This window comes from Pelodiscus sinensis, chromosome 6, assembly GCF_052426305.1.
Source record: "Pelodiscus sinensis isolate ZL-2025 chromosome 6, ASM5242630v1, whole genome shotgun sequence".
In the NCBI taxonomy this organism is placed as follows: domain Eukaryota; kingdom Metazoa; phylum Chordata; order Testudines; family Trionychidae; genus Pelodiscus; species Pelodiscus sinensis.
The window spans coordinates 62236262-62248924 of record NC_143057.1 but is presented as its reverse complement, the minus strand read 5'-3'; the positions used below and the strand labels follow the sequence as shown (position 1 = coordinate 62248924).

Below are 12663 nucleotides of genomic sequence, written 5' to 3'. Positions count from 1 at the left end.
GGTGGAAAAGATGAGAAAAAACACAAAGAAAATCTATCAGGGTCTCCAGTGCAGTTTTCCCCTCTCACTGTTGTTTATACAGTAGAGGAACATCTGCCCCGTGATATGAATAGCTATGTAAACAAACTAGGAAATAATCACATCATAATGATGAGAACAAACAGCTGTATTTTATAGGGCACTATATTAGTAGGATTTTCAAAAGCTCTCCATGTTGGCTTCACTCCGCTCTTAAATCTATTACAGACTTTAATGGGAGCAAAGTAAGACCAATGCTGAGTGCTTTTAAAAATCTCACTCTATAGGTATTAAGCATTTAAACATTAACTAATTAAAACTCATAACCCCCCCATGCAAAGTGGGTACAGTAGTGGCCATTATCATCTCAATGTTTCCAGTTGGGGTACTTGAGGCAGAGAGATTGATTGATTAACTCAAGTCCACAAGACCTGGTGGCAGAGCTAGGATTAAAATCCAGCCCTCCTAGTTCCCAATCCAGGCTCTAAACCAGGGCTACTCAACTTTGGAAGCTCCGGGGGCCACAATGATACTCATAGCACATGCCAAGGGCTGCAACTTACATGTGGTTACATATACATGCAAATAGCTTTTTTCATACTGACAGGCATGAATACAAAGATTAAGACAAGACTACACAACACAAAGGCCCCATTTATGTCAGTTCTGCTGATATTAATAAAATGCAATATTTACCCCAGTTTCCACCCACATGACAGCACTTTTAATGAGCAATGACAGTCCAGGAATGTAACTATTAAAACACATATCAACAGAAGACCATTACATTGACTACTTTTTTGTTGAGCCCCACATAAACCCAAGGGCTGAACGTTGAGCCCCACATAAACCCAAATTGCCCTGCAGGCTGCAAACAAACGGGCTGTGGGCCAGGCCTTGTGTTGAGTAGCCCTGCTCTAAACCCTAGATAACTATTTAGGTAGTAATAGTAAATAGTAATAGTAAATAAACTAGGAAATAAATAAATCATAACAACAACAACTATACTGATAGGATTTTCAAAAGCTCTCAACTTAAGGTGGAACAGATGATTAAACAGTGTTCTCATAAAACATTACCATTCTACAACTGCAAATGATTCAGGAATAAATTAAGATAACGACTCACTGGCATTTATTCCATGTTCAAGAAGTTGGCTTTCAATGTTGTTAGGATTCAGATTTGCTTGTTTGTTTTGGGGGGGGTTGTTTTTTGTTCTCTTTAATATTTGTTCTGAGTAAATTTCTTACTTTAGCGTTCCTTATTTATTCCATAAAAATTTTGTCAAAGATGAAGGTACAAATATCAGAAAATATAACAAAAAAAAATATTAAAGACAACCAAAATGTTCCCTCTAAACTGAGGAGCAGCACAGCTTCACAGGTGATTAATCAGCCCCACTCAGTCAGCAGCATGCACAGAGCTCTGAACCTCTGACTGGGCAGGGCTGATTATTCACCTGTGAAGCTGTGCTGCCCTGCAGCTTCCAGGAACACTGAAGACAACATTAAGATTAAAAAGTAAAAATCTATTGTTTCACTATGTAAGTATCAGTATAGACTACGTACAAAAAATTGGTGCTTTTGAATACCTCTAATATTTCAACTTTTAGTATGAAGAAAAACTTGCTAAATTTTCAAATATTGTGGACTAAATCCTCAGACCTGCAAACACTTGTGCACTTGTTTAATTTTATGCACCTGGGTAATGCTACTGAAATCAATACATCTACTCATTTGTGTAAGGCAGGGGTCAGCAACCTATGGCACGTGTGCCATAAATGGCACTTGAGCTGATATTCAATGCAACATGAAATCCGTGGCAGGAGCTCAGCTCCCACCTCTCCAGGGCCTGCACAGCTGTGAGGCTTGGAGAACCAGCTCTAGTTTCCAGGCACAGAAGGGGGGAAGATAAAGAAAGCCCCAATTCACATCCACCACCCCCATATTCCCAAGAGCCGCCCCAGCTCCTCACCAGCCTCCACCGGGAAGCACAGGGAACCCACACAGAGCCAGGACAGCCTACCCCACAGGACTGCAACCTCACCCCCACATATGAGCTGCTACTGCTCCGCCCATCCCAACCCCGACAACATGCAGGGGAACTGGGGAAGTGTTGTGGTTGAAAAACCATTGTATTTCGAGGAGTAGTCAATCTTCCCAGTTCTCACGTCTGCAAACTAGAAAACAGGCTTTGGCCTGCTGTTAGCAAGGAAAATTCCCAGCTAGCTAGGTTGTTAGCGAGATAGGCTCACCGCATAGTTTAGATAAGCTTTGGGGTAAACAAGCCTGTCTGTGGGAATCTTCTCACGGAGGTAGGTGTTTGGTTTTGGAGGTTTTTTTCTCTGCACATAGTTGCTGCTTCTAGAATTTTGTGTACAGACTATATATTGTTTACTGTTGCCAGCGCCCTTTGGACTTCCTGAAGGACTTGGAACTGTCCAGAAGTGCCTTTCGAACCTGGCCAGGAGTCCATTCTTTGCTGAGTCGGAGTCCCTAGCAAGCCAAGGAATGTTGTAAGCCTTCTGTTGTTTTCTTTTTATATCACCTGTAATATCTAATAAACCATGCATTTATTCACATTAAGTGATTTGTGTCTTCTTGGTTACCCTCCAAACCTGAGAGCAGAGTCTGGGTGGCCCAGCCTCTGACATAGGACAGGGAGAAGGAAGCAGTGGGGTGGGGGAGTCCGCCCCCGGTGCTCCCGAGAGCTGCCTTGGCTCCCCACCTGCTTCCACTGGGAGGCCCAGAGACCCTGTCCAGAGCTGCAGGATTGAGATCCCACACCAGCATGCTCGCTGCTGCTCCACCCGCCCCAGCCCCATTGGCATGTGGGGACCCGCAGCTATGGGGGGTGGGAACAGACTGCCCTGCCCCCGGGACCTGGCCAGGACCATCCCTAAGCAGCTGCCACCGTGTGAGATGGGCAGGGGGGATCTGGGGTGTTGAGGGCTAGGGGGTGATATGGCAGTCGGGGTCTGGATGAAAAAGAAGCAATGGGTTGGGGGAGTCTTCCCGCCAGTACTCCTGAGAGTTGCCCCAACTCCACACCTGCTTCCACCAGGCAGCACAGGGACCCTAAACAGAGCCGGGACCTCCCCTCCCCCATGGGAGGGGTATGGTCGTAAGGGCCAGGTAAAGTGGGGGCCGGGATGAGGATATTACGGGGGAATTGGGGACTGGGGTGTGATGGGGTCAGGCTCAGAGGACTCAGGGGTTTTGGAGTAGTTTTTTTGCTTCTCACTTGTGTGGTCTCCAACTGATAGTTCCCCACCCCTGCCATAAGTAAAGAAAACATTGACACTTTTTGTGTTAGACATAAATTAATATTTTACTTTATTTAAAATGACGTTTGATAAACTAACACGAGTAAGTTAAATGCTTAATTTGTTTAATAATGTAAATTAAACCATTCTTCTTAGCTGTAACACTAGCAAAATGGCTTGGGCTAATTATGTAATTAACGGTGAGTGTCCATTAGCAACTGGTGGTCCACAGAAAGGTTTTCATTGAGCCAGGTAGTCCATGGACCAAAAAGTTTGAGAACCACTGGCCTACAGGGTGAGCGCTGCCCGGGCTCTGGCCCCAGGGCTGGGTGGTGGCGGAGGTGGCTGAGGGTAGAGAAAAATATGTGGGTGGTTCCCCTCCCCCAAAGCCGCATTGGCCCCTGGGCATCTGAGTCCCTGGCAGAAAAGTGAGGGCGCCATGGACTGAACCTCCATGAGACCCCACCCCCAACAGGGCTGGATGCCCCAGGGTCACCCACAGACCACACCTCACCAATTTCCCTGATCCTCCCCCCAAGCCATCCTGACCCCAACCCATGTTGGCGATCCAGCATCACGCCCCCACAGGACTGGAGCCAGTGCCGGCTTCCTGTAGGGGGGGGAGGGGAAAGCCCCAAGGCTCTGCACTGTATCCAGCTTCCAGGGAAGCGCACACTGCTCCTTCCCTCCCCACAGGGAAAGCCGGTGAGGAGCCCAGGGCAGGAGACCAAGTGGAGAGAACCCCTCCCCCTCTCCTGGGAGAGTGGCACGGCCCAGAGCAGGAGGTTTAAATTTTGGAATGACACTTCAGAAGGGTTGCCAACCCCGGTGTACAGTTAAGTACATGAATAAATACTTGTAGGGATAAAGGCCTAAAAATCTTAAAATCATGAACTGTTTATTATGTTGATGACAACTCCTGCAGTCCTAAATATCCCCAACCAGCTTCCCTGTGACATTTTGACAATGCAGTTATTAGTTTTCAACATACAAATCTAAAGCAGACTGAAAATCTGAGAGAGGGTGGCAACTTAAATCTAACAGCAAAATAAACACAAGTGATATTAGAATAGTTGTACTATACTGGAGAAAAGCAGTGAGGAGAAGAATGGTTGGGTGAAGCAGTGCTGCTGCATGATTCTGGGATCCCAGAAAAATTATGTAGGTCTAATGTTCTTTGTTCACAGAAAGTCTTTGGACTGGTCTACATTTCAGGTCGCAGGAATGTGAATTGCAGTGTACACTAGCATGCTGCACTGTAACTCCCCCATGTGGATATTGCAAGCACAAAATAGAAGTTTAGACTAATGACATGCTCTTTAAAATAGGACTTAGAACTAGGTACCTTTTTATGTGTACTGCAGTGTCCACAGGAGAAAGTTACACTACAGCATGCTAGTGTGAGCAGCAATTCACACCCACTGTACAAACTGCAATGTGCTACAAACATAGCCTTTGGGAAAACAGCCTTTTGATTACATTTTCATGCTACTCTACAACACTGTATATCTGAGTCTAGAAAAATGCACTTCTATCACTAATCCACACTCCTTTATTACTTATTCATAAAGTTGGATTCTTAGCTCTAGGTAATACTGGTATGTTTATGTCAGGGTAAAAAAATAGAATAGAATACACATTTCAAGAGAAACTCCAGGCTACTGTCATAACTGCTTGGCTTCCTGAAAATAGAGTGAAACATCTTTGGTCAAACAAAAAGCCTCTCTTTTGACAAAATAAACAGAAAAGTTCAAACAGGGCTTACCAGGCTGTTGAGTTTGGGCCATTCTTTTTGGATAAGTTTTACTACGACTTCTTTCAACATTTTGGTCAGGCCGAGGAAGCTGGACAGAAAGTTCTCTACTCATCTGCAAAGCTGTCCTGCCACTTGAAAATCAATACGATGGATAAGTAGAATATTGCAAACTGAACCTTAAAGCCACTTAACATTTTTACTTAGAGAAATTGTGCTGAATTGGGAAAGCACAGTGAATTAGTCATCCATCCGCTACCCATGGAACCTTCATTCAAATTCTAATGTTCCTGTTCACACAGCAGGCTGTGTGGTATTAATGGCAATGCTATTCATTGTGATCTTGTTTCAAATCAAACCTTGGCGCAACTGTCAACAGATCATGCCAATCTCTTCTGCATTTGGTATTTTTCCAACTGAGTGTAAGGAAGCAATCCCAGAATCCTCACAAAATGCTGCTTTATTAAGAACTAAGACAGTAGCCAACACAGCATGGCCTTTTTTGGGAGCCTCATGATAAAAAAGAAAACTGGATGCTTGAAGGTTAAGTAATTTGATTGCTCTCATTTTAATGTCCTGAATTAATTTTTACAGTCATTTGTCTTACTAAAATACACCTTTAATGTTTCTCCGTTTGAGGCAACAAATAGTTGCTCTAATATTTCACAGCATCACACTGGGAATGATAAAGGGACACCAAACTCAGTGCGATGCAAGGTTTCAACAAGCCACTGTCAGCATCAAAATATCATGATTTTCATTTATGCCAAGGCCCCTTTTCTTTGCAAAAGCAATGTAAAAGGAACATAGCGGTGTGAGCATTTATATTTACACCCCTTTTAAAACTCTGACACACATGACTACAGTAAATGTGTGTAAATGTGAATTAGGCCATAGTCTGTAAATATATGTACTTCTTCCTGAAAAGCATACTGTCCTGAATACCCAGTGCAGCTCTCACATTTTTCTTTTTTCTTTTAGACATTATGGGAAAAAAAATTAAAACCTAAGCATTCCTGTGTTTACCAAACTCAGGAAAGATATTAAACATTTTCAGATTTAAACTGACAAATAATTCACACTCCTGACTGCTGGCCTGAGCCAGTAAGTGGCCTGATTCCCAGAGGCGGTGAACATCTGCAGTTCACATGGAAGTTAACACAAGGTCACACAGGATACATATGGCAAACCTGGTTCTAAAGCACATGCCTTTTGACTCCAAATCTTGTGCCCCAACCATTAAACAACAAAACCTTTAATTTAGCAGATTGGTTTGATCTACCCCTTCCCTCAGCCAAAAAGGACTAGATCCTATAGTTCATTTGTATTGCTCTGGCATCACTAAGGGCTGTAAAGCCAGTTTAACAGATCTGAGGGATGCCCATAGTCGGCGGAGTTTCATATAGTTCTGCACCATCCCTATTGCTAGATCTCTGCATGCGATCCACAATTATTAGACCATCTCCATCAGGCCATGGGTTGGACGTAATTTAGAACATCCCTGAGGCTCCTCTATGTTGTGCTATGGGCTCTACTGGTCCCCAGCTAGCCTCATGGATCAGGAAGCCGCAAAGCAGATGTGGCCCCTTCCCAGTTCCTGTTCCCAGTTCAGTCAGACCAAGAAATCTGTCCTTGCGGCTCGCACTGTATATAATCTGTGAACTAGCATGTTTTGATTAACATTTTTTTGGGGGGGGAGGGTGGAAGAAATTATCTGAATATAAAGATTTTAAGGTGAAATAATTTACCTGTACCGATGTTTATAACCTATGGATCCAAACTTGCTGAATTTTCTTGATAGAGAGTTTGACTCATGTTCTGGCATTCTACATTATTTTAAGAACAAAAAGACACAGTAAACTTACATACACTCATATACATAGTTAATCAAGTACATGTAGAATGGTTTGAGGATGATGCAATGCTGTTATAAGACAAATAATTTCCTCTACTTGTAATAGAAGTTGTTAGCACAAATTTGCACATCCAAAAAGGGGAAGCATGGCTCCTCTCTAAAGGTATGTCTACACAGCAAAGTTATTTAGAAATAACAGCTGTTATTTCCAAATAACTTTACTAGTGTCTACACAGCCAAACTGCTATTTCGAAATTAATTCGAAATAGCGGAGCGCTTATTTCAAATTTGGTCAACCTCATTCCATGAGGAATAATGCCAAATTCGAAATAGCTATTTTGAAATAAGTGCTGTGTATACACTTATATTGAAATAGGAGGCCTCCAGCCTTCCCAGGGTGTAAACTTGTGCAAGTTCCATCTTTGTAACATGAACTATCCTTGAGTGATGCACTGGGATCAGCAGCTGATGGGGCAAGGGGCTACCAACACAGCTCCCATAGCCGTGCTGCATGCATTCTGGGGGAACCAAGGAACAGGAGGCTTCTTTAACAACCGGCTCCCAACTGGAAACAGGGCACCCTGCAAAGCTACAGGGTCTTGAATGGCCCTTGCCTCCTGCTACTCCTGCAAGAGCTACAGTTTTAGAGGTCCAAAGAACTTGTCACTTCTTCGGTGGGAGGACAAACCTTGCAAACTTCTTTCCCATGAAAGAACGGTGAATAAATTCTGAGGGTATGTCTACACTACCCTCCTAGTTCGAAGTAGGAGGGTAATGTAGGCATACCGCACTTGCAAATGAAGCCCGGGATTTGAATTTCCCGGGCTTCATTTGCATAAGCGGGGAGCCGCCATTTTTAAAACCCCGCTGGTTCGAACCCCGTGCTGGTTCGAACCCTCATTTCACGAGGAGTAACGATAGTTCGAACTAGGAAGCCTAGTTCGAACTACCTAGTTCGTGCCCCGTGTAGCCGCGCTGCACGGGGTTCGAACCAGCGGGGTTTTAAAAATGGCGGCTCCCCGCTTATGCAAATGAAGCCCAGGAAATTCAAATCCCGGGCTTCATTTGCAAGTGCGGTATGCCTACATTACCCCGCTAGTTTGAACTAGCGGGGTAGTGTAGACATACCCTGAGTGAATGAAGTAATGGAGTATCTTAGCTCTTACTTTGGGAGAATGCATCTAAGCAAGTATTGTGCCCTTAATAATGGACACATCACTGTTGCAATATTATCAGTGTAGGCATCAGAGCCAACATCCTTTCTGGGCCCCTGGGCAAATGGCAGGGAGGCTGCTCTGTGCCCAAGGAGGGGGCAGGGCTGGGTCTAGGAAGCCCTCAGTGCCGCTGAGAAAACACTGCACCTGCTCCAGGCAGCAATTTAAAGGAATCGGAGCTCCAGCTGCCACCATGCCACAGTAGCAGAAGTGACATCCAAGAGCTCCAGGTCCTTTTGTATCACCGAGCCCGAGGGCAGTTGCCCCTTTTGCCACTCCTTCCCCTCCTTCTTGGCAGGCCTGAGTACAGAACTATTACAGGAGTTTGTAACACAAATGAACAAATTTGCTTCGCACCGGGACATATCAAAATCATTTGGAGATGCATACATACATCTCAGGGTTTGCCTTATGCTTTTGTGAAGACCAGGACTTGAACAGGATTCAAGAAAGAACTAGATACATTCATGGAGGTTAGGTCCATCAATACTTATTAGCCAAAATGGGTAAGAATGATGTCCCTAGCCTCTGTTTGTCAGGGGCTGGGAATGGGTGACAGGAGAGGTATCATGTGATGATTACCTGCTCCTGTTCACTCCCTCTGGGGCATCTGGCATTGGCCACTGTTGGAAGACAGGATACCGGGCTAGATGAACCTTGGGTCTGACTCAGTATGGCTGTTCTTATGTTTATGAGATGCAACAGGGAAGCTTTTTCCTGAGGGCCAGGATACCCGGGGTCAAACTGCCCTGTTCAATTTATCAGACACAAATGGGAAAAGAGCCTGGGATTCAGGTGAGCCTTATAAAACGCTGAGAGAGATCAGCAGTGTGGGAATTGGGGAGGGAGGTGGGTTTCTGCAGTAGGTCCTGAAGAAAGGAGATTAATAGGAAGGGAATAACCCCTTTTCAGCACTGCAAGAGTCAAGCACAAAGCCTCTGGGCGTTGGAGCCCAATCTGAGCAGAGGAAATGCTTTTTGTTGATTTTTTTGCCTGCATTCTATTGCTGAAAAATAAAACTATGCCTGGAAAGAGACTTTGGCCTGGCCTGTGTCTTACAGAGACGACCAGAATCAGCAGAGCACAAGAATAGAAGGCCACCCTAATACCTCACCCCCTGTGCTGTGGGTCTGCACTATGCTTCTGAGAGGTGCAGCAAGAATTTCAGCCAGCATGGTTACTTTTTGTTGTTATAACATAGCAAAACCTTAATAACTTTATCTCCACTCACCTGAAGAACGTATGGTGCTCCACACAGCATTTCCAAAGATGTTTGCACGTGGTTTTGTTACGTGCTTCAAAAAAGAAGGATGTTTCATTGCACTAAAATAAAAAGAGACAAAGTTACTATAAAAGATTCTTCCTATGGAATGGATTTTCTCTTGCTAAACTACACGTGAGGCCTGAATCTTCTCTCCCTTGTGTCACCATAAATCAGAAGGAACATCACTGAGGTCAACACAGACATACTGGTATGTGTGAGAGAAGCAGGCCTAGAACTGCATAAAACTGTTTAAAACAGAAGCAAAGTTAAACTGAAAGAAGAAAAGAACAGTAGATCATTAAAATACTTAGTCACTTCTTGTTTTATGTATTATATTACTGACAAGTATTTTCCTAGCCAAAGAATATAATATACTCTTCTATTGGTCATGTTTTCTCAAACCATATCTCAAAAACCCAATAAAAAACATACATTTCCCCTCATTTTTTTCATTTTATTTCATTAAAATTTGCATGAGATTACAAAAATCCATTTATTTGAAACTTCAGTGAGCACAAATAATGGTATTAATAACTTAATACTTAAAAATAACCAGGTCTTGGACAAATAACTTTAGTAAAAGTATGTGCAAGTCTGTGACTGGGATCTTGTAAAGGCTTTATTTACTAATGCACAGGAAAGGACAACAGGAAGAAGAGAAAAAACACAAATGAAGGTAAGAATAAGGCAACTGAGGTAAGTAAAAGCAAGGAAAAAATACACAAAAAGTGGAAAACAGTAAAACTGGAAATCAAGATGGCAGCTGGAAGAAGAAAGAGAATAGGAAGAAAATTAACTAACTATAGAATGCAATGATTTGAAATATGTGGGAAAGGGAGCAGGAAACAAAACATTTTTAAAGATAGTAATGTTGGGAATGCTTCTACAGGCTGAAAGATGAAAAATGAATGCTCAAAACTTAAACAGTAGCAAGAGATAGCTATCTGCCATCTGACTGATTTCCATCTATCAGTTTCTACGATCACTGCCATATCTAATAAATATTTGAGAGAGTTCATCTGTCTATCTATTCAATAACTCCTAAACAGTAAGAACTAGGACCACAACTTTCAGTATGCAGCTTCCTCTTATCATAAGTTAAAGCAAGGTAAGGGTTTTGTTGTGCCAGGAAAATGGGATGTGCCCAGAATGGGATTGCTTCTCATAAAACCCAACAGATAAGAGACAGACTCACCAAAACAAGTACAGTCCTCAAAACTGACATAAGTGAACAAATGTTGGAAGAGACTGAACCAAGGTTACCCAGAAATAGGATGAACCAACTAGAAGTTTTAAAGGAGAGGATGTGGATATGTTTATACCATGAATTTCATTGATATCACCAGATTACCCATGTGAGTTTAAGTGTCTGCATTTCCCAGTACAACTTGCTTTAAATAAAGCATGTACATTTTCACTCTGTGCCATCTGTGTAGATCCTGTCTTGTATAGGTTACAGAAAACAACAACCTTCATTACGCATACAGTGATTCTAAACAGAGCTATACATTTCCTTTCTGATAGATTGCATTCAAAACCCAGCTTATGAAATAAATTGGTATTCATAGTACAGTAAAACTCCAGTTGTCCGGCATCCAGTGGTCTGGCACTCCTGATAGTCTGGCACCACCTGGAACCCGGAAGTGCTCCAGGCAGCCGGACAATTGGAGCTGCTCTGTCCCGGGCTTCCTCAAGTCAGCCGCTGGTCAGTTTCAGCAGCAGCTGACTTGGGGACGCCTGGGGCAGAGCAGCTGGGGTGCTGCCGGACTGGTCCCGTAGCGCCGCCCCTCGGAGTCAGCCGCTGGTCAGTTTCAGCAGCGGCTGACTTGGGGAAGTCTAATAATTCATCTGAAGAAGTGGGTTATGCCCACAAAAGCTCATGATACCATCTACATGTTTTGTTAGTCTTTAAGGTGCAGCTAGACTATTCATTGTTTTTTAAATTTTTCCAATTATAGACTCACTTGGCTACCCCTCTGAAGCTTTTTAACACAAGCTAGTCCAATAAAAGCTATTACCTCACTTACCCTGTCTCTCTAAACTCAGAAGCCTATCTTTTAAGAAACCCATGTTTGAACATTTTGTCTACTGACATTAAGTCTTTCAGGATTATACTAAACTTTCTCAACAAATTATAAATTTCAAGATGCAACATGAATAACCTTAAACTCTATTAGTCATCCAGTCACCTAGTTCTGTCACTGTTACACTGAGCACATAGTAGTTTACTACCACATAGTCCCACTGATTTCCACTGGATTATTCATGTAATGAATACTCCTCAGTATGAGCGACAGACTCAGGTCCTAAAAGAGTTTCCTCAATCCAAAAAATAAACGGAACTTTTCTCATTTTTAGTACAGGCTGACCCTCTCTAATCCAGCACTGTTGGTGCCAAACTAAAGAATTTGCCAAATCATGGGGGTCAATATTGTCTAGCAGCATTTCCAACACTTCTACTGCTTAGTGGGCTCTTATAAGACATTTAAAGGTAAATTAGAGCTAAATAACAGCACAGAATACTGAGAGCCAGGACTGGTGATTGTAAACAAACTTTTGGGGACTGCGGGAAACTTGGTCATACCCAAGAAAAGTAGATATCCTGCTAATTAAAAACATGCCAGACCACGAATGTTGCCAGACCAGAGTGGTTCAATCTGTAGCTGGTTTTACAAAATGGATGCCTGCACATACAGCATGATGTGTGTGTACGTGCATGTGCATGTTCATTCAGGTTTCTCATATTTTTCATTTAAACTGCAACTACGATTTGTAAACAAACCTGCAAATCATGAACTAATCTAGTGTATTCCCCAAAATTTGCCATTCCTCATTTTGATCCAAAGCCCACTGAAATCATTGGAATAATTCCCATTGAAGTAGCCCTATATGAGTCTGCTAGTCTTGTGGTATCATTTATTGAAATCTCTGATGCAAACCAATTACATGTTATCCTTTTGGTATTACATAAAATTTATTATTAGAAACAGGTATTCTGCTTGTATATATAAAGAATATTTCTTATGGATGAAAAATCTCAACTGTAAATAAGAAAATGCTAATAATTCGAGCCTTTGTAGGATTATTTAATGAGATAAAAGCACACCTCCACTGACAAAAAGAGTACCGGTAACAAGAAGGGAGTTTGACTGCATACATTTAAAATATAGCAAACTAGAGTGGTACTGATGATGCTTTTGCACATGATCACATCTGCCCACTGAAAGTATTATAGAGCTCAGAATATGGGGATAATACAACACCTTTTAAAAATGCAAGCCTTTTATGATATGT

The 12663-nt window shown here is 42.7% G+C and overlaps 1 protein-coding gene across 3 annotated transcripts in view; it reads right to left on the bottom strand.

Annotated features, from left to right (window-relative positions):
* Positions 1-12663, bottom strand: part of EPB41L4A (erythrocyte membrane protein band 4.1 like 4A) — a 181098-nt gene that overhangs the window by 55442 nt on the left and 112993 nt on the right. For all 3 annotated transcript variants that reach the window (XM_075932023.2, XM_089779298.1, XM_089779297.1), the window contains exons 11-13: positions 9337-9428; positions 6785-6862; positions 5049-5170 (exon numbers count right to left, since the gene is read on the bottom strand). In XM_075932023.2, coding sequence (XP_075788138.2) covers positions 5049-5170; positions 6785-6862; positions 9337-9428 — 292 coding nt within the window. The remainder of the gene's footprint in view (positions 1-5048; positions 5171-6784; positions 6863-9336; positions 9429-12663) is intronic.